Here is a 22,238-nt window from a genome sequence, read left to right as displayed (position 1 = left end):
TAGAAGCAACATTGTATTTCTGGAAAAAGACATCTGAAATTTCTCCTACCTGGTCGTCATATTCTCAAAGCATAAATAGAACCAGTCTCATTTGGAGCTAACTGCTCAGAAAAATTAAAGACAAGAAATAATCACCAGCTTTATTTATGAAACAAGGAAATAAAGGCTTATTTCTCTTTAAAAAATGCAAAAATAATAAAAACTCAAAAAATATTTATCGACAGTCAAAGTCTATTAGAAGTTTCAATGCTTTGCTCGCTATTTCTAATTAGTAGGCTGAACCCAATGAAGACTTTGCTTTTCCAACCACTTTCTTGAACGCACTCTTGACCTCTTTGTTTCTCAGGCTGTAGACCAGAGGGTTCAGCATGGGGATGACCATGGTGTAAAACACAGATGCCATTTTGTCTGTGTCCATGGAATGACTAGAATTTGGCTGTAAGTACATGAAGATGATTGTCCCATAGAAAATGGAAACAGTGGTTAGGTGAGATGCACAGGTGGAGAAGGCTTTCTTCTGTCCATCAGTTGAGTGCATCCTCAGGATAGCAATAAAAATGAATAGGTAAGAATTCAGGATAACCGAGAGAGTGAGAAAGACGTTGAATGCGGCCAGTGTGAAGAGTACAATCTCATTTGTGTGGATATCAGAGCACGAGAGAGCCAGCAGTGGGGGAATGTCACAGAAAAAGTGATCAACAGCATTGGAATGACAGAAGGAGAGGTGGAAAGTGAAGGCAACATGGATGGAAGATTCCAAGAGTCCACAGATGTAGGGTCCAGTGACCAGTAAGGCACACACAGTACTAGTCATGGTGGCGGCATAATGCAGGGGTTTACAGACTGCTACGTGGCGGTCAAAGGCCATTGAGGCCAGGAGGAAACTTTCAGTAGTGGCAAAAGCTGCAAAGAAAAACATCTGGGCAGCACATGCGTTGTATGATATCATCTTATCTCCTGTGAGAAACCCCATTATTACCTTGGGAGTGACAGCTGAGGCATAAACACAGTCAACGAGGGAGAGGTTACTGAGAAAAAAGTACATGGGAGTGTGGAGTTGAGAGTCCAACAGAATCAACATGATCATCCCCAGGTTTCCAACCAAAGTAATAACATATATGAGAGAGAAGATTATGGAGAGAGGGATCTGCATCTCTAGGGCATCTGTTAACCCCACAAGAATGAACTCCGTCACCTCTGAAATGTTCTCCATTAAAGTCATTTGGGAATCCTCATGAGATGAGCACAGAGAAAATAATGTCAGTTGATGATTATTGTGAGAATTGAAGCATCAACAGAATCTCTTGCTAACATTTGTCAGCTTCTTGTCAAGGTCAGGAGCCTGTGTGCAAGAAGTGGGACTAAGTGGCGGTTTGGAGCAGGTTGAATGAGGTTGTTCATCTAGAAGGGTATGGAAGGATATTGGAATGTCCCTGTTAATTCTGGCTACCCTATTGTAACTTTGGGACACATTTCAGCTTGCTTCCTCTATGATACATTCTATTACATTAAACCACAGACAACTTTTTCATTACTTGCCGTATATTGCAAGCAGCTTTGTCTAAGATATACATAAAAAGCTTAATCAACATAAAGTCAAATATAAAAAGCATTTAGTCAGTTGTGGGTATACAATGCAAACAAGTCCTGTCAAATGCATTTCCCATTTCTCAGTGATGCCTCACCAGATTGTTAATAATAGCTGAAGATATACATAAAAAGCTTAATCAACATAAAGTCAAATATAAAAAGCATTTAGTCAGTTGTGGGTATACAATGCAAACAAGTCCTGTCAAATGCATTTCCCATTTCTCAGTGATGCCTCACCAGATTGTTAATAATAGCTGAAGATACACAGTGATTTGGAGCCCTGCTTTAGGGACACCCACAATTTTCTTTCTAATTCACAGGGCTACTAATATCACTGCTACTATTATATCAGGCAGGAGAAACATCATGGATAAAAGCATGAAGCAGTAGACACAATGTGTAAACAAGCAATTATAAACAGATAGGTATTACTAATTGGTAAAACACATGGCACAATCAAAATCTCAATTAGGGTATGATGTGAAAAAGTAATTGGTAGAAACAAGAAAGATAGAATTGAACCCTGAAAGAGAGAAAACAATGTGTCAGGTTATAGATACACTACAATCATTTAGAACAAGAGCCCATGGTGACTGTTTACAATAAGAATATACTTTTTTTTCTTTCAATTGTACAGATGTGCCATTCACTGGTTAGCAATTTAGATGGAATGCAGCCTTGGAAACATTACTTAGACTCTGAATCTATATCATTGTCTATGAAATACCCAGTTTATTATTTGTAAAATAATACTCAATGTATTCTTATACAAAGCTGAAAAGATGAAATGACATATGGAGCCCCACTAATACAATGCCTGGCACATGGAATGTTCATTCACTCTTCTTATTCTCCTCCAGTTAGTTTTGCACATAAACCAGCCCAGTGCCAGGAGCTGATGCTACATGATTCCTAACTTTTAAAGGAGGTAGAGACAAGTGGATATACAAATTAACCGCCAAAAGTGATTAGTGCTATAATAAAAGTGTATGTAAAGTGTTACAAAATGACCATAAAAGTTCCTAAAATAAGCCAGAGCACCCTACTGAAAATGAAGTTACTTCTTCCTGAGACTGGTTTAACAATTCTTACATGTCTGTGCTTACTAGAGTTGCCAGAGTTGATCCAAATGCATAAACATGTGAATCTGATTAAATTTCTTTTTGGAAAAAGTTAATTTCTGTATTGGCTCGGGAATGGCCAATATATTGACTAAGTTTCTTGTCTATACTATCTGTAGGTACAAAAGCACAGAAAACTGCTCCTTTGATCCAGAAATTCAGAACTGATGTGGTGTGGGTAGACTGTAAACACAAGGCCAATTTCCAGTTTTATAAACACAAGGCCAATTTTAATCCTAGTTCTATTGATAATCAGCTAGTTAGAACTTCTTAATTCACAAGATCCTCTATCTCCCTCATTGACTACTCTCTTACTCTGAAGTGACAATGAATAGGTAAGTTCTCTGTGAAAAACATTAAAGATACTAACATTTTATCTATTTTATTATTATTATTATTATTTTTTACTGTATATTAGGCATGGTTCTAGGTGCCAGCAATATAGAAGTAAATGTGATAAATATTGCCAACATTATCATTCATGATATGATTATTGAAAAAGTTTAAGAATTGTTTGTAGTTCTTTTTGTCTTTGAGTACCCACTAGGATTGATTCATGAAAGATTTATTCTGGTGGACTATTAGCTGCTTGATAGAAAAACCCCATTAAGACTCTGGGTATGTACCAGGGCCCTCTAAGTCAACATATGAAAGTACCTAACCAAAATCAGGTAATCTAGGTCACTACCCTCATGCTCTATCTCATCTCTTCTTGGTTACTTAAAGAGATTTAGCTAACAATATTGACTGTTGTTCAAACTTTGATATTCCTAAAGAAAATGGCTTTACATTTGAGATCCCCAAATAGATGTTGAAAATTCTATGACCTTTGAAATTCAGAAAGAGGAATGGTATTTGAACTATTCCAGTGATGGCACGTTCTAAATAAAAAAATTTAGGAGGTGCCCTCTTCCTGTGGAGTCTAACCATCACCCCAACCGTTTGTGTAAGACATCTGGTTGTAATGAGCATGGAAAGCTGGACGCTGTGGAGCAGCATAGTAGAGTGGGAAGAGCAGTGGATGGGGAGTGACAAGACGACTAGCTAACAGGCTGTCTATAATCTAGCCGTTTAATGTCTGGGCTTTATTTTCTTCATTTGCAAAGTTAAAACTGTTGGACTTTCCAGAGCCCCTTCCCATTCTAATTGGCTACGATTGTATATTTTCTTGATATTTACCTTTGTCCTAGGAACAGACAAACGAGGGGTCAAAGGAAGGAGTGTGGAAAACCTGCATGCGCAGATTGTAGACTAGAAGTTCACATCCAGGAAAGCATCACGGTGCAGAAACTCCTTCCCCACCTGTAGAGCGCTCTGTCGTGGAACATAGCTCAGGCTTGTGCTCTTGCAAATATCAAGGCGGAGACAACTACGTTTTCACACAACAATTCTTGGGGGAAGCACTTAGTGTCATATGAGAGGGTATCTCAGGAGGCTGCGGATCCCAGATTGGCCCTCCTAACCTGAACCTGACTGGAGATACCAGAGGATAATGTTTGTATGTATTTTAGTTGAGAGTGTTTATGGATACACGGGGCAGGGGGTGGGGTGTGGATGGGAGCTTACAGGGAAGGGCCTCCAATCCCCAAATCAGCAGTGCTACCGACAAGTGAGTTGACAAAAATTAAAACTCACTAAAATCTCTGGTTCAGGTGATGCAGGACCTCATGCAAGCTTTCTCATACCTAAATATTTCTTAAAAGCCTAGAAGTCTCCACAGGAAATTTTAAAAACAAAATATACCCATTTGTCTAATCACTATAGACCCAGCCTACAGGTATTTGGGCACATTCTTTTCCTTATTTTTAGAACTAAGGGGATGGATCCATTCTTTCCTCTGTGTAGTCATCTCTGACCCGGGCAGAATGATCTTTTATCAATGTAGTCAAGTGCAGTTGTTACAAGTTTGAGCTGTGCAGTCTCAGGTGGCCTGCTTTCAAATTCTGGCTCTGTCATTTGTTGCAAGGTGAACTTGGTCAAAGTCTTTAATCTCTCCAAACTTGAGTGCATCACCTAGGAAAAGAAGCATAATAAATATTGTATATGGATAACATATTGGGTGTGTAGCACAGTGATTAGTGTTAGGTACAATATTAGGATTAGGATTTGGATTAAGGTAAAATGATAACCTCTAATTTTGTTTGAGAAAGGTGTGTGGTGAAATATAAGGCTCGGGTGTGGATGGATGTGTTTTGTAGTCTTGAAGTCTCCTTTTTCAATTTGCCTTTTCTCACACAGTTGATCCACTGAGATTTTGTCTGCCTCTGGTATTTCTCAGTCTGCCCTTCCTCTGCCCATATTATTGGATATTCCAGCCATTTCATGTAAGCTGTTTTCCCCTTAATTTCTTTCTTAAAATTCCTGTGTTAGCTTGGGTTGGAAGAGTATCCTTTATAAACTCATTCTTTCTTTCATTATTGTTATCTTGTAGTTAAGTCACAAAGATCAGTGGGTAAAAGTTCCTAGTTTATTAATTTCAGATCTATTTTATTGGCCAATTACATGTTATAATATTTAAAATTTTAATTTTAATTATGATGTGTCTTAGTGTGATATTCCTTCATTATTTTCTCACATAAGCTTTCAATTTCTTGCTCTTCCTCTTCTTCTGGCACCCCTATGATTTAGCTGTTGACACGTTTAAAGTTGTCCCAGAGGTTCATTAGCGTCTCCTCATTTTTTTCAATTCTTGTTTCCTCATTCTGTACTGGTTGACTGTTTTTTTCTTCCTTATGTTCCAAATCATTGATCTGAACCCTGGTTTCCTTCCCTTCACCATTAATTTTGTGTGGATTTTCCTTTGTGTCACTTTGCATAGCCTTAATTTCTTCCCTTATGCATTTGCTGTACTCAAGCATATCTGTCAAACCTGTGAGCATCTTTATCACCAGTGTTTTGAATTCTGCATCTGTTAGGTTGGTTGTCTCCTCGTCTGTTAGGTTGGCTATCTCCTCGTCATTTAGTTCTCCCATTGGAACCTTGATCCGTTCCCCCTTTTGGGCCATACTTCTCTGTCTCCTCATCTTGACAGGCTCCTATGTTTGTTTGCCTCTTTGTCTTAGGTAGAGCTGTTGCTCTTGTTACGTTTAAGGGGTGAAGTCATAGGTATTCATGAGTACAGGGAGACCCATTTCATCATGTTGTGGCGCTGTGTGTGGGGGAGGGGTCAGAAATGGAACAATGCCGCTGGCTCAGCACTTACCCGTTTTCCAGGCACTTTTCTCACTTTCATATGGACTGGCACCTCTCTAGCTGTTGCCCTGCCTGTTGCTCCCACAGTGGGTGGGTCTGTGGACATCTAGGACCATGGGGGTCCTTTAAACAATAGACTCTGCTGAGAGACCGGCAGTTTCTTCCTCCACCCCAACCCCACTGGTCTGCAGAGTCAGAAGCAATGAGGCTCGATTTTCCCTGGTGCTGGGAATGTGAGCTTCACAGTTTGGTCAGGAGCTGGGAACATTCCCCAGGTGTCCCTCCCCACTTTTTAAAACATGTAACTGTGCTTTCTGCCAGCCTGCCACTGCCACCGCTGCCCCCGCCGCCACACCGAGTCCTCTCTGTCCAGGCTCTGCCCCTCCTACCTGTCTGGATAAGTATTTCTTTTTTATATCTTTGTTTGTTGGACTTCCATGCAGCTTGATTTTCTGGAACTTCTGGTTGTCTCTAGTTTTGAGGTAGTCGCGTTCCTTCTTAGTTGTGGAGGGAGATGCAGTGTGTCTGTCTAGGTCTCCATCTTGGCTGGAAGTCTCATAATTGCTAAATTTATTGATAAATTTGCCTTTTTAAAATTTTATTTTTATTTAAAAATTTTTTATTTTTGACACTATTACAGATGTCCCCATGTTTCCCCCTTTTCCCATCACCACCCAACCCCTGGCTGCCTCCTTGGCCTTCATCACACTATTATCTGAATCCATGAGCTACGAATATATGTTCGTTGGATAATATTATTATTAGTCTCTTTGTTTACAAAATAAAAGATAATGTAGTCATACACAGAAAAATTGGAAAATTCCTTTATTGCTTAGTCACCTTTTCTAGTGCTCTGGCTTTTTTGCTTTGAAAATCATCCTGTGAACAAACTGTTTCTACCAGTAGATTTACTGAAGACAGAAATATTAATTTCTTTATAATATTATACATATGTACAATAGCTCTGAATAAATGTGCCAACAAAAAGCATATATCTTTATTTAAATATCTATATCACCTTTTCCTTTATTTTAAATTTCTGATATAGTGTTGAACAACAGAAATAAATAATGCTGGACATAAATATATATTTTAATATGTAAATTATTTTAACTTTTTACTTAAAAACTAGCCGTATTCCATCCCACATCTCTAACAAGTTTCCTACTTTTGCATGTTTGTGCATATGTGATATTCTTGCATATGCTCCTCTTCTTGGGTTTCTGTGTGCCATATTTTACATATATACTTGCATTGTCACATGGTACAGAAAATATGAACATGTTAATAAATATAATTCGGTTTATTATAAGCAAGGCCCACTAAATTATTAAGGTCCCCTTTGGCTATTCTAATTCAGATAGCACATATTTGGACACATTAGGCTTTATAGACGATAGGCTTTTGAAGAAAAAGTTGTATTACCTTAGTAATTTAGGAGCATTGTGGGCCTTAAAATGAGAGTCATTGCATGTTGAACATCTGACAGAAATGAAAGTATGTTAATGTAGTTCCTACAATTTTAAAAAGTGAAGCCTAGAGACAACTTTCTCAACAACCTTCTTGAATGCACTTTTGACCTCCTTGTTTCTCAAGCTATAGACCAGGGGATTAAGCATGGGGATGACCATCGTATAGAACACAGATGCGATTTTGTCTGTGTCCATGGAATGGCTGGAGTTTGGCTGTAAGTACATGAAGATAATAGTTCCATAGAAGATGGAGACTGTAGTGAGGTGAGACGCACAGGTGGACAAAGCCTTCTGATATCCCTTCGCTGAATGCATCTTCAGGATGGTGACAAATATGAACAGGTAGGAAATCAAGATAACCAGGAGAGCAAACATGATGTTGAAGCTTGTCACAACAACAAGAACCAGCTCACTAATATGTCTGTCTGAGCAAGAGAGAGCCATGACTGCTGGAACATCACAGAAAAAGTGATGGATCCAATTAGATACACAGAAAGAGAGGCTAAATGTGTTCCTAATATGGACAGAGGCATTCAGAAAACCACAGACGTAGCAGCCTATGGCAAGACGTGCGCACACACCTGTTGTCATGGTGGTGGTGTAATGCAGGGGTTTACACACTGCCGCATAGCGGTCATAGGCCATTGAGGCCAAGAGGAAATTTTCCACAGTGGCCAAGACTGCAAAGAAGAACATTTGAGCAGCGCATGCTCTGTAGGAGATGACCTTGTCTCCTATAAGAAACCCAGCCATAACCTTGGGAGTGACAACTGTAGAGTAACAAAAGTCGACCAAAGACAGGTTACTAAGGAAAAAGTACATGGGAGTGTGGAGATGAGAGTCCATGAGAATCAAGATGACTATTCCCAGGTTTCCAGCAACAGTAATAAGGTAGATGAGCATGAATGTCACAAAGAGGGGGACCTGCAGTTCTGGCTCATCGGTTAGTCCTAGCAGGATGAACTCAGTCACTTCTGTATTGTTCTCCATGGGTGTTGTTTGGGAGTCACAGATAGGCTATAGCAATGTGAAATAAAGGAACAAATGGATTAACAAAAAACTCAGGGGAGGAGGTGGGCAAGGCAGGGAAGAGCAATGGGGGAAAAGTGAGACAACTGTAATAGAACAACAATCTTAAGAAAATCTGTTGACTAGAAATTGAAAGCGATAAAAAGCTGATAGATGTACATTTTTATTACAGCAATAATTCTTACTTCACTCTTATTCAGATCTAAAATATGGGGCTGACAACAAAATTTAATGCATACATTACCTATAGAGTTACACATTAATGAAATTGAAGAATTTTTATGAATCATCTTCTACTTTCTAAATTTGTAAACTTGTAAACTGATTTGTGTAAAAGTTAATGTTTTGAGCAAGTGACATATCTGGTGGATGATCAGCTCTTTTACTCAGTTTCTTTCTTAAAATACATAGAGTAACATGAGTTGAAAGAGTCTCCTTTCTCAAACTTTTCTTTCATTGCTCTCATTATCATAGTTGAACCTCATAGTTGAAAGTTACTAATTTGTTGGCTGCCTTTAGCCACCAGGTCTGTTCTGGTGGTGAGATTCATGTTAAAATATTTTATATAAATATGTTATTAAGTCATAACAATGTTTTCAGTTTTTAAAGTCTGAATTGGAGGCCTTTAGAAGGACACTCATCAATCACTAGTCATTATTCTCCACCATTGTTCTAACTCTTTCATATCTTCACTGTACAGGCCTAGTCCCTGAAGTCATTAGGATTGTCAAATTTTGACAATCATAACCACTTGTAGAATATAGTATGTTCTGCAAACAATAATAAAATCTATGCATATATATAATTATATTTAGGTATGTGTACATATATTTAAATAAACATATTTTCATTTAATACTCACATAATGTTGTAAGGTATGTGACATTATAATTCCCTTTTGACCACTAAAAGAACTGAGGACTTGAAAAGCTATATAAAGCTTTACAGTTGCATAGCTACTATGAAGAAAGTTCAAGATTCATGATTCAAATTCATCTGTGACCAAATCAAAAGCCTATATTTTTAGCTACACCATTGTCAACATTTGTAGATGTGTTAGTAATATTGTAATAAGGATAAGATTATGAGGAAAAGATTACAATGGATCTTGCTAATTCGAGTACAAAACTTCCATAGTTTAAAGGAAGGTTATTTCACTCTCTTCTGCTTTAATTTAACCTTCAGTGAAAGGACAACAGATAGTAAATAAGGTAAAATTAAGACTCACTCAGTAAAAGCATTGCCTTTTAAATTTTGGCTAATCTTTTTAGGAAAGCAACATAATAATATTCCATAAGTATCACTATACTGCTTACTGATGAAGTTTTGACATTTAACCCCCAGTCTCAACTCACTGTTTTAGAAAAAAATATTTAAAACATCAAGTTATATGTTCAAATAACCCATAGTAGGTATAGCTGCCCGATGGATTTTGCATAAGTTACAGTTCTCACTAAAAATGTGTATGGAATGTAGAAGCTTACCTTGCTGCTGCAGTGTAATGGAGAGTCAATCCTGAATAGTGCTTCTGGAATCTGAAATCTAGACATGGAATAATGCATATGTACTCTTGGTGATGTTTCTATCAGGTACTGGTCAAAAGATTCCAAGATCTCTAAGGCAAGTAAAGATGGAGGAAAACCCCAACATGAAGTCAAAAACTGGGGCACAAGTCTTGAATTCACCATTAATTCTTACTGTGCTTTGGGAGAAGTCACTTGTCTTCTCCTTAATTCTAAAATAAAGAATAAAATTACCTCTCTCATATAGTTTACAGAATTGTGTCTCTAAGTAGCAAAAGAAGAAAGCTCTTAAAAACAAAGAGGGATTATCATTTTAAAATCAATCACTATAATATTTATCTTCACATGTTTTCTCTGGCTTATAGAAAATTCTGAGATCAGGGGTTGGAGGGAAGGCCTGCATGTACTAATTACTATGAACATTAAGATGAGTAAATTATGGCTAAGAGGGCTCAGCACACAGTCTGCTCCCTTTAAAATGTTGTGATGGTGAATCATATTGGGATTTCAGAGCTAACTCATGGGAATATGGGAATCAGTGGAGAGCCACAGAGATATGTAGTTCTTTGGGGATGTCCCCTAAGAGGACTTCTACAGTTCTCATCCCAAGATCTTAAAAAAGAAGCAATTAAATTGCCTGTAGGAACCCAGCTGGATATGAGAGTGCACATATGTTTTTATATTACATGTTATTTCTTAGCTTTGTTTATTTTTAATTAAATATAATTTACAAACAATACTATCTTTAATTTTTAGTGTATAAATCTTTAAGCTTGGTCAAATGTATATGGTCATGTAACCGTCGTCGTCGTCGGCAGCCGTCCGTCTCGAGAGACGATGATGTAGCTTCTTAAGAGTCTATCTGCACCGCCGAGAATGGTTGTGCAGTCCGATTCGGGAGTGACACGGTATCTGTCTCCTCCCGTGTTGAATCAACATCTTGTGATGACACTGGAGTGTCCTCTCCAGTGAAGCTGAAGCTACAGAGCCTGGGCAGGGTGATATGGAGGGTCTGCTGTTGCCCATGCAGCAGACCCCCCCCCCCTCTTCGCAGCTGAAGGGTCCAAGGGAAAGACGGAGTCAATACAGCTTGGCCTCAGGTGCGCCGCAGGAGTTGCCGGTGTTGACTACAACGTCAAACCGCCTTAGGGACTCCGGCTCCGGATTTTCTGTCGGGGTTTACTCCCTTAGACTTTCCCCTGAAGAGGTATGCCGCAAGGCAGCGGAGGTTTTTTGGAGTCAGAGTTGTGGTCATGTAACCATTACCACAATTATTATATACAAAAGTTCCAGAGGACTTCTGGCCAAGATGGAGGCATAGACAGGCATGCTGCATCTCCCTCCACAACTAAGAAGGAACACAACTACCTCAAAACTAGAGACAACCAGAAGTTCCAGAAAATCAAGCTGCATGGAAGTCCAACAAACAAAGATATAAAGAAGTAATACTCATCCAGACAGGTAGGAGAGGCGGAGAGGATGCAGTGTGGTGACAGTGGTGGCAACAGCAGCAGTGGTGGCGGCAGCAGTGGTGGCATGGTGGCAGCATCAGGCCAGTGGAAAGCACAGTCACATGTTTTAAAAAGTAGGGAAGGACACCTGGGGAGTTTTCCCAGCTCCTGAGCAGACCGCACAGCTCATGGTCCCAGCACCAGGGAAAATCAAGCCTCATTATTTCTGACTGTGAAAACCAGTGGGGGTTAGGGTGGAAGAAGAAACTGATGGTCTCTCAGCAGAGACCACTTTTTTAAAGGGCCCCCACAGTCCTAGAAAGTCTACAGACCCACCCGCTCTGGAAACCACTGCCTGGGCAACAACTAGAGAGGCACCAGTCCCACACAAAAGTGGGAGAAGTGCCTGGAAAAGGGGCAAGTGCTGAGCCAGTGGCATTGTTCCCTCTCGAACCCCTTCCCCACATACAGCACCACAACGTGGTGAAACAGGTAGCCCTGTACTGATGAATAACTAAGGCTCTGCCCCTTACAACATAACAGAAGTGACAGCTCTACCTAAGACACAGAGGCAGACAAACACAGGAGCCTGTCAAGATGAGGAGAGAGAGAAATATGACCCAAAAGGTGGAATGGATCAAGATTCCCGTGGGAGAACTAAGTGATGAGGAGATAGCCAACCTAACAGATGCAGAATTCAAAACACTGATGATAAAAATGCTCACAGGCTTGACAGATATGCTTGAGTACAGCAGACGCATAAGGGAAGAAGTGAGGGCTGTGCTAAATGAAACAAAGGAAAATCCACACAAAACCAATGGTGAAGGGAAGGAAACTTGGGTTCAAATCAATGATTTGGAATATAAGGGGAAAAAAAGCAGTCAACCAGTACAGAATGAGGAAACAAAAATTGAAAAAAATGAGTAGAGGCTTAAGAACTTTTGGGACAACTTCGAACATACCAACATCGGAATCATAGGGATGCCAGAAGGAAAAGAAGAAAAGCAAGAAATTGAAAGCTTATGTAAAAAAATAATGAGGGAAAACTTCCCAAATTTGGAAAAGGAAATAGACATGCAAGTCCAGGAAGCAAGAGAGTGACAAACAAGCTAGACCCAAGGAAGAGCACACCAAGACACATCATAATTAAAATGCCAAAGGTGAAAGACAGAGAGAATCTTAAAAGCAGCAAGAGAAAAGCAAAGAGTTCCCTACAAAGGGGTGCTTATAAGACTATCAGCTGATAGATTCAAAGTTTAGCCTGCTCCATTATGACTTAATCTTACCTAATTAAATATGCAAAAATCTTATTTCCAAATAAGATCATATTCTGAAAGTATTCAGGGTTAAGACTTCAAAAAATGAATGTTTGTGGAACACAATTCAACCCATAATATATCAGTGGCAATATTTTATTATTGCTGGATAGTATTTCATTATACAGATATCACAGGTCATTTCTACATTTCCCACTCGTAGAATATTTGGGTTGGCTCCGATATCTGGATGTTTTTAATAAACCTACTAAACATATGTTTAAAGTTGTTTTTGCATTTCATTTAGATAATTTCTATGAGTTGGATTGCTTGGTTAGATGGTAAGTATAGGTTTAATTGAATGGAATTCAGTGCTTTCTTATCAATCTTCTATCTGGTTTTTTATTATTAAATGTGGGATATTGAAATCTGCCACTATTATTGTGTTACTATTTTTCACTTCAATTCTGTTAATTTTTACTTCATATGTTGGGCATAATTAAGGCATTTGTATTTATAATCATTATATCTTGCTGGAGAATTGACCTTTTTATCATTGTATAAGTCTTTCTTTGTCTCTTCTTATGGTTTTTTAGTTAAAGTCTATGTTGTTTGCTGTAAATATGACCACTCCTGCCCTTTCCAGTGAGGAATTGCTGCCAACACACAAGTTAAGGCAGTGGCCACAGGGTCCCAAAATTCTCAGCCTGCTCTACCTCAGGCAAAGATCTAATAGTACGAACAGGAATTGGATGGGAATTGGCAGCCCCTATCCACTCAGCTTTGATGGAAATAGTGTTTGTATAACATGGGCCTGGGTAAGATGAGAGATGCCAGTGTCCTGCCTCTCATAAGGTGTAACTGTAGCTCCACCCTGATACCTGAAGTAAGAGAGTAGCCCTACTTCTTGGACACATTTCCCTGAAACAAGACTTCTACCATGCAGCTGGGGTAGAGGATGAAAGGGGCAGGTCATTGCTTAAATGCCATTAACTCTGTTCTTAGCAAGTTGTGTAGCTTTCCTGGAATCTTTTTTTTTCTCTCTTTGCTATTGGGTTGGCCAAAAAAAAAAAAAAAAAATCCCTTGCTTTTTTACTAAAATAAAAGACATATTTTTCATTTTTCACCAATAGCTTTATTGATTTGGATATTTTGAGTATGTTGGCTATTTTTCTCTATTGGCTTCTTCTAGTGGGTAAGGGCCAAGGATGCTGCTAAACATCGTCCAGTGCATAAGACAGCCCCACAGCAAAGAATTATTTGACCAAAATGTCAATAGTTCCAAAAAACTCCACAAACCACTTTTGACACATTCAATCAGTCACTGAACCTTCTCCATACACTGCACAAATCTTTTCTTGCATTTCAGTTGTGCTTTTACCTTTTCTTGAAATACTAAAACATAATACATAAGAAATACATATCTTCTTCCATCTTCAATATTAAAATGGCTGCACAAAAAATGGGGAAGGGGCTAGACAAGGAATATGTATGAATGACCCACAGGCATGGACAACAGTGTGGGAATTGATGGTGGGAGTAGGGGGTTGGGTGGATGGAGGAGGGCAAAGGGGGAAAAATTGGGAAAACTGTAATAGAATAACAATAAAAAATTTAATAAAATAATTTTTGCAAGCACTAATCATAAGAAGAATAATCCTTAAATTCAAACTCTTCTCATGATATAATGAATAAATCTGATTTCAGACATAAAAAACTTATTTCTTTTTAAAATTTTATTTATTGTTTTTCTATTACAGTTGTCCCATTTCCCCCACCATTGTTCCCCCCCCAAAGTCCACCCCTTCTCCCACAGTCAATCCCTACCCCATTGTCCATGTCCGTGGGTCATTTATACTAGCTCTTTAACTAGACCCTTCCCCTACTTCTCCCCTTCTCTCCCTCTCCCCGCCCACCCCCGGTAACTGTTAGTTTGCTCCTTGTTTACAAACCTCTAGTTCAATTTTGCTCATTTGTTTGTGTTGTTCATTAGTTTCCTGTATTAGGTGATATCATATGGTACTTGTTTTATGGTGCCTGGCTTATTTCACTAAGCATAATTCTGTCTAGTTCCATCCATGTTGTCACAAATGGTAGAAGTACCTTCTTCCTTTCTGCTACATAGTATTCCATTGTGTAAATGTACCACAGTTTTTTGATCCACTCATCTACAGATGGGGACTCAGGCTGTTTTCAGCACTTGGCTATTATAAATAGCACTGCTATAAACATAGGGGTGCATAGGTTTTTTGGAATTGGTATTTCAAGGTTCTGCAGATATAATCTTAGCAATGGAATTGCTGGATCAAAAGGCAGTTCAATTATTAGTTTTTTGAGGAAATTCCAAACTATTTTCCATAGTGGCTGCACCAGTCTGCATTCCCACCAGCAATGCACCAGGGTTCCCGTTTCTCCGCATTCTCTCCAGCACAAGTTGTTTGTTGATTTGTTGATGATGGCCATTCTGACTGGTGTTAGGTGGTATCTCATTGTGGTTTTTATTTGCACCTCTCTGATGGCTAGTGATGTTGAGTATTCTTTCATATGTCTATGAACCTTCTGTATGCCCTCTCTGGAGAAGTGTTTGTTCAGGTCCTTTGCCCATTTTTTTAATTGGGTTGTCTGTCTTCTTGGTGTTGAGTAACATAAGTTCTTTATATACTTTGGAGATCAATTCCTTGTCTGAGGTATCATTGGCAAATATGTTTTCCCATACGGTTGGTTTCTTTTTCATATTTCTGATGTTTTCTTTTGCTGAACAGAAGCTCTTTAGTTTGATGTACAGTAGTCCCTCGATATAGCGCGGTTCACTTATCGTGGCCTCACTGTATTGCAGGATTTTAAAAAATATTACATTTAATTATTTATCATGGATTTTTCGCTTTATTGCAGGATTTTGTGGTACTGTATATGTATATTGTTAAAATTACGTAGGTTTAAGACCGTAGAATAAATGTAGGTTCTTACTTCACGGGGGAGGGCGGGGGAGGAGGGTCTGGAACATAATACCCACAATAAGTGAGGGAATATTGTAATCCCATTTGTTTATTTTTTTCTTTATTTCTCTTGCTTTAGGAGATATATCAGTGAAAATATTGTTACATGGGATATCTGAAATTTTCCTGCCTATGTTTTCCTCTAGGACTTTTATGGTCTCACGGCTTACATTTAAGTCTTTGATCCATCTTGAGTTTATTCTCGTGTGTGGTGTAAGTTGGTGGTCTAGTTTCATTTTTTTTTGCACGTCCCTGTCCAGTTCTCCCAACACCATTTGTTGAAGAGGCTCTTTTCACTCCATTTTATGTTCCTTCCCCCTTTGTCAAATATTAGTTGACCATATAGACCTGGGTTTATTTCTGGGCTCTCTATTCTGTTCCATTGATCTATATGTCTGTTCTTATGCCAGTACCAGGCTGTTTTGATTACAGTGGCTTTGTAGTCTAGTTTGACATCAGGTATTGTGATTCCTCCTACCGTATTCTTCTTCCTGAAGATTGTTGTGGATATTTGGGGTATTTTTTGGTTCCATATAAATTTTTGAAGTATTTGTTCTAGATCTGTGAAATATGTCACTGATATTTTAATAAGGATTGTGTCGAATCTATAAATTGATTTGGGTAGCATGGACATTTTAATGATGTTGATTCTCCCCATCCATGAACATGGTATATGCTTCCATTTATTTGTATCTTCCTTAATTTCTTTCTTCAGTGTTTTGTAGTTTTCCAAGTACAAGTCTGTTACTTCCTTGGTTAAGTTTATTCCTAGGAACTTTATTTTTCTTGTTGTTATAGTAAATGGGATTTTTTCTAGTTTCTGTCTCTGATATTTTATTGTTGGTGTACAGAAATTCCTTCAATTTCTTTTTTTTTTTATGGTGATTATATTCTTTTTTTTTTCAGATTTAATGTGTTTTATTGATTAAAATATTACATTTGTGCCAATTTCCCTTCCCTCTGCTCCCCTCCACCCGGTGGCCCCCCTCCCTCCAGTTGTCCCCCCCTTTTAGATTATGTCCATTAGTTGTGCATACAGTTCCTCCCAACCTCTCTCCGTCTATTCCATTCCCTCCTACCCTGATCCCCAATTCCTATATCATCTCCCTCCCTCTCCCCACTCCCCCTCCCTGTTGACCTCCCCCCAATATGCTTCCTGTACCCACAGTTCCTTTTCCACTCTCGTTGCCTATTTAGTTTGCCTTTGTTTCATCTCCCTAGCTTCTGTTTTTTAAACCAGTCCCTTTAACATCTCATATAACAGTGGTTTGGATCTATTGAACTCTTTCAGTTTTATTTTGTCCTGGAAACACTTTCTCTGTCCTTCTATTCTGAATGACAATTTCGCTGGATAGAGTATTCGTGGTTGTAGGTTTTGGATTTTCATTACTTTGAATATTTCTTGCCAGTCCCTTCTTGCCTGTAGGGTTTCCCTTGAGAAGTCAGCTGATAGTCTAATTGGGACCCCTTTGTACATAATTCTTTTCTTCTCTCTTGCTGCTTTTAAGATTCTCTCTTTATCTTTAATTTTTGACATTTTGATTATAATGTGTCTTGGAGTGGTTCTCCCTGGGTCCAGTCTCTTGGGAACTCTCCTTGCTTCCTGGACCTGCAAGTCTATTCCCTTCCCCAAGTCTGGGAAGTTCTCCTTTATTATATTTTCACTCAATTTTTCAAGTTCTAGTTCATCTTCCTCACTCTCTGGCAAACCAATGATTCTTATGTTGGGCCTTTTATAGCTGTCCCAGAGGTTTCTGATCCTCTCATTGTTGCTTCCCATTTCCTCTCGCTGCATTGGTTGACTGCTTGTTCCTTCTCCATATTCCAGTTTGTTGAAATGAACTCTAGATTTGTTTTCCTCACCTTCTGTCTCGTATGCGGTTTTGTTCCTTTCGTTATGAAAGTTTTTCACTTCTTTCTTATCTTTTTCCTGCTCTTTTGTGAATTCTGTAAGCCACCTGCTAACAATGGCCCAGAACTGAGCCTCTGACAGGTTTCTTATCTGTTCATCTGTCAGGTTCTCTATCTGTTGTCTGGTGAGCTGTGCTACCGGGATTTCTATAGTTGTCTGCCACATTTTGACAGATACGTTTTGTTTTCTTGGGCCGGCTGTCGGGGGCAGTGCCTGTGTACGCGTCACAAATCAGCGACCCGGCACCTGCCTGCGACCTATTTCGCAGCCCTGTGGCACTTTCTTTCTTTGGGGGCGGGGGTCCAAGATGGATTCACACAGTTATTCAGCTAGGAGACCGGGATCCGTCCTCCCGCCCCCCTGGGCCTCACTGTTCAAGGCGATGCGGTGGCTGCTCTCCCCAGCGCTGGAGTCACGCACTGCCAGGGGCCCGCCCGCAGCTGGGATTTCTTGCCACCCCGCCGGGTCTCAGGTGCGATCGCAAACAGCTCTGTCCTCTTTAACTCTTACCTGCCCAAATGGCACCGCTGGTTTATAACTTCAAGTGTTGGGCTTCCGTGTAGTTTTATTTTCTGGAATTTCTAGTTATCCTTTGTTTTGAAGTGGTTGTATTCCTCTCTAGTTGTAGAGGGAGACCTAGCGTGGCCGTCTAAGCCTCCATCTTGGCCGGAAGTCCTCTCCAATTTCTGAATATTGACTTTGTACCCTGCTATTTGGCCAAATTCACTTATTAAGTTGAGTAGGTTTTTCGTGGAGTCTATAGGGTTTTCTATGTACACTATCATGTCATTTACAAATAATGACAGTTTTACTTCCTCTTTTCCAATTTGGAAGCCTTTTATTTCTCTTTCTTGTCTGATTGCTGTGGCTAGAACTTCCAAGACTATGTTGAATAAGAGTGGAGAGAGTGGACATCATTGTCTTGTTTCTGACCTCAGGGGGAATGCTTTCAGTTCTTGCCCATTGAGTATGATGTTGGCAGCAGGTTTCTCATATATGGCTTTTATTATGTTGAGGTATGCTCTCTCTATTCCCATTTTGCTGAGAGTTTTCATCATAAATCGGTGTTGTACTTTATCAAATGCTTTTTCAGCATCTATTGATATGATCATGTGGTTTTTCTCTTTCATTTTGTTTATGTGGTGTATTACGTTTGCAGATTTGCTAATATTAAACCATCCTTGCATCCCTGGGACGAATCCCACTTGATCGTGGTGTATGATCTTTCTAATGTGTTGCTGGACCTGGTTTGCCAAAATTTTGTTGAGGATTTTAGCATCTATGTTCATCAACGATATTGGCCTGTAGTTTTTTTTTCTTTGTTGTGTCTTGACCTCGTTTTGGGATTAGAATGATACTGGCTTCACAAAAAGAATTTGGGAGTCTTCCTTCTTCTTGGAATTTCTGGAATAGTTTGAGAAGGATAGGTGTTAGTTCTTCCCTAAATGTTTTGTGAAATTCGCCTGTGAAGCCATTTGGTCCAGGACTTCTGTGTGCCAGGAGTTTTTTGATTACTGCTTCAATTTCATTAGTTGTTATCAGTTTTTTTAGGCTTTCTGCTTCTTCTTGATTCAGTTCTGGAAAATTACGTTTCCAGAAATTTGTCCATTTCATCTAGGTTGTCAAATATCTTGGTATACAGTTGTTCGTAGTAATTTCTTACAATCCTTGTATTTCTGTGGTATCAGTCATGATTTCTCCTTTTTCATTTTTTGATTTTGTTTATTTGGGTCCTCTCTCTTTTTTTCTTGATGAGCCTGCTAAAGACTTGTCAGTTTTGTTTATCTTTTCAAAGAACCAGCTCCTGGTTTTATTGATCTTTTGAATTGTTTGTTTAGTCTCTATGTCGTTTACTTCTACTCTGATCTTGATGATTTTCTTTCTTCTACTTGCTCTGGGCTTTGTTTGTTGTTGTTCCTCTAGTTCTTGTAGCTGTAGGGTTATATTTCTTATTAGAGATTTTTCTATCCTTTTTAGGTATGCCTGTATTGCTATGAACTTTCCTCTCAAGGCTGCTTTTGCTATGTTTCATAGGTTTTGGGTTGTTGTGTGGTCATTATCATTTGCTTCCAGAACCTTTTTTATTTCTTTCTTGATGTCATTGTTAACCCATTCATTATTTAATAGCATGTTATTTATTCTCTATGAATTTGAATGTCTTTGAGTTTTTTCCTTGAGGTTGATTTCTAGTTTCAAGGCACTGTGATCTGAGAAGATGCTTGATATAATTTCAATTTTCTTGAATTTGTTGAGGCTTGTTTTATGTCCTACCATGTGGTCTATCTTTGAAAATGTTCCACGTGCACTTGAAAAGAATATATTTTGCCAGTCAGGGCACATGACTAGGTTGCACGTCAGGTCCCCAGTTGGGGGCGCGAGTGAGAGGTAACCACACAGTGATATTTCTCTCCCTCTCTTTCTCCATTCCCCTCTCTCTATAAATAAACAAACAAACAAATAAATTATTAAAAAAAAGAAAAGAATATATTTTGCTTCTTTGGGTTGAAAATTTCTATATATATCAATTAAGTGCATTTGATCTAGAGTGTTGTTCAATGTCTCAATATCCTTGGTGTTGCTTTGCTTTGAAGACCTGTCCATTGTTGACAATGGGGTGTTAAAGTCCCCTACTATGAGTATGTTGCTGCTGATATCCTTGTAGTCTTCCAAAATTTTCCTTACATATTTGGGTGCTCCTATGATAGATGCATATATGTTTATCAGGTTTATATCTTCTTGATGGATTTTTTCCTTAAGTATTATGAAATGTCCTTCTTTGTCTCTTTTTATGGCCTTTGCTGTGACATTTGTCTTGTCTGATATAAGTATTTCTACCGCAGCTTTTTATTTATGTCTATTTGCTTGGAATACTGTTTTTCCATCTCTTTCCTTTCAGTCTCTGTAGGTCTTTTGTTTCGATGTGGGTCTTTTATGGACAGCATATATGTGGGTCATTTTTTAAATATCCATTCTGCTACCCTATGTCTTTTGATTGGAGCATTTAATTCATTTACATTTAAAGTTATTATTATTATTATTTCCCTTCGTACCTGTGTCCCTCTCCCCCTCTCTTTTTCTTCTTTTTCTTAAAACATTTCCTTTAGCATGTCTTGCAATGCTGGTTTGGTGGAGATGTATTCTTTTAGTTTTCCTTTGTCTGGAAAACTCCTCATTTCACCCCCCATTTTGAAAGAGAGGCTTGCTGGGTAAAGTAGTCTTGGTTGTAGGTCTTTGTTTCTCATTGTTTGAAATATTTTTTGCCGTTCCCTTCTAGCTTGTAGTGTTTCTCTTGAGAAATCAGCTGATGGCTTTAGTGGAGCTCCCTTGTATATTACTTGCTGTTTTTCTCTTGCTGCCTTTAGGATTTTCTCTTTGTCTTTGAATGTTGCCACTTTAACTATGTTGTGCCTTGGAGTGGGCCTCCTTAGGTTCATCTTCATTGGGACCCTCTGTGCTTCCTGTATTTGTGAGACTTTTTCTCTCCTCATGTTTGGGAAGTTTTCTATCATTACTTTTTCAATCAAGTTTTCTATCCCTTGCTCCTCTTCTTCTCCTTCTTGTATCCCTATAATATGAATATTATTACATTTCATGTTGTTCTGCAGCTCTCTTAAACCCTCTTCATTCTTTTTTTAGTCTTTTTTCATATTGTTGCACTGTCTGGAAAATTTTTTCTACATTTTCCTCTAACTCACTGATCTGATCCTCTGCTTCATTTAGCCTGCTTTTGATTTCTTCTACTGTGTTTTTCAGTTTAGAAATTGTGCTCATTTTTCCTGGCTTGTATTGATAGTTTTTATGCCCTTTTTCATGCTGATATAGTTCTCAGTAAGTTTCTTGTAGCTCCCCTGGAGTTCATTGTAGTTTTTTCTAAGTTTGTTGAGTTCATTGAGATTCCTCATTACCATTGTTTTGAATTCCATGTCTGATAGTTTGCTTGCCTCTCTTTCATCCATCCCTCTTTCTGGAATTCCTCCTTTTCTATTGATGGGGTGTTGTTTCTCCTCCCCATTTTAGGTGGCTCTTCTTTTTTGTTTCTGCTTTTTAGATTGACCTGCTTTTATTTCCTGCCTTTGTGGTGTGACCTTCTTGTACACAGTCATTGAGCTGCTGCCTCCAGCTGATGCCACCTGGAGGGGAGTAGTCTGCTTAAGAGATTTCTCCCATAGCACTGGGATCTAGTCCGCTGCCACCCCCCCACCCCCGGCTCTTTCTCCAGAGCCAGTGCCCAAAACTTTTACAAAGCACCTCTAGTTCACTTCACCCTCCTTTGGTCACAGCCATGGGTGAGTGTGCTCCCTCATGCAGGTCAGGGATGGGCCGTGGGTGAGCTGGTTGCATGCTGGGGTGGGCAGACTGTGGGTGCTTCTGTGTGCTGATTGGGGGTAGGGTGGGGGGAGTCTAAAAAAACATATTTCTGATGAAATATTACTGAGGCATACTTGTAAAAGAGGGATAAAAAAGAGATAAAATTTAATGCATTGCAAGGCAGAACAAAATAAAAGAGAAAATTCAGAAAACAAATTGGCAATTTTTTTTTCAATTAAGCTTAGGTTTACCTTCTGGCCAAGCAATCTTTATCATAGGTATTTAGCCAAATGAAATCAAAACCTATGTTCAAAACAAACCCAACACTTATGTTCATATAAAAACATTAAGGCATATGTTTAGATCAATTTTATTCATAATCACCAAA

General features: G+C 38.9%; 2 protein-coding genes across 2 annotated transcripts; both read right to left on the bottom strand.

Moving 5' to 3' along the window:
- Positions 1-268: 268 nt before the first annotated feature.
- LOC150017761 (olfactory receptor 5B12-like) lies at positions 269-1,222 on the bottom strand. Its single transcript, XM_090267511.1, has one exon. The coding sequence runs from the start codon at positions 1,220-1,222 to the stop codon at positions 269-271; it is 954 nt and encodes a 317-aa protein (XP_090123637.1).
- A 6,195-nt stretch (positions 1,223-7,417) lies between these two features.
- Positions 7,418-8,365, bottom strand: LOC150017760 (olfactory receptor 5B3-like). The gene has a single exon (XM_090267510.1). It carries the CDS (start codon positions 8,363-8,365, stop codon positions 7,418-7,420), a length of 948 nt encoding a protein of 315 aa, XP_090123636.1.
- Positions 8,366-22,238: the final 13,873 nt, after the last annotated feature.

Source organism: Furipterus horrens, unplaced genomic scaffold (assembly GCF_987537825.1).
Source record: "Furipterus horrens unplaced genomic scaffold, mFurHor1.1.pri manual_scaffold_2, whole genome shotgun sequence".
Taxonomy (NCBI): domain Eukaryota; kingdom Metazoa; phylum Chordata; class Mammalia; order Chiroptera; family Furipteridae; genus Furipterus; species Furipterus horrens.
Note: the sequence above shows the minus strand (reverse complement) of the source record. Positions and strands in the feature narration are given on the sequence as shown.

What these genes read in the sequence shown, in the direction of transcription:
- LOC150017761 (XM_090267511.1), bottom strand. Translation starts at nt 1,222, where the DNA reads ATGACTTTAATGGAGAACATTTCAGAGGTGACGGAGTTCATTCTTGTG.
- LOC150017760 (XM_090267510.1), bottom strand. Translation starts at nt 8,365, where the DNA reads ATGGAGAACAATACAGAAGTGACTGAGTTCATCCTGCTAGGACTAACC.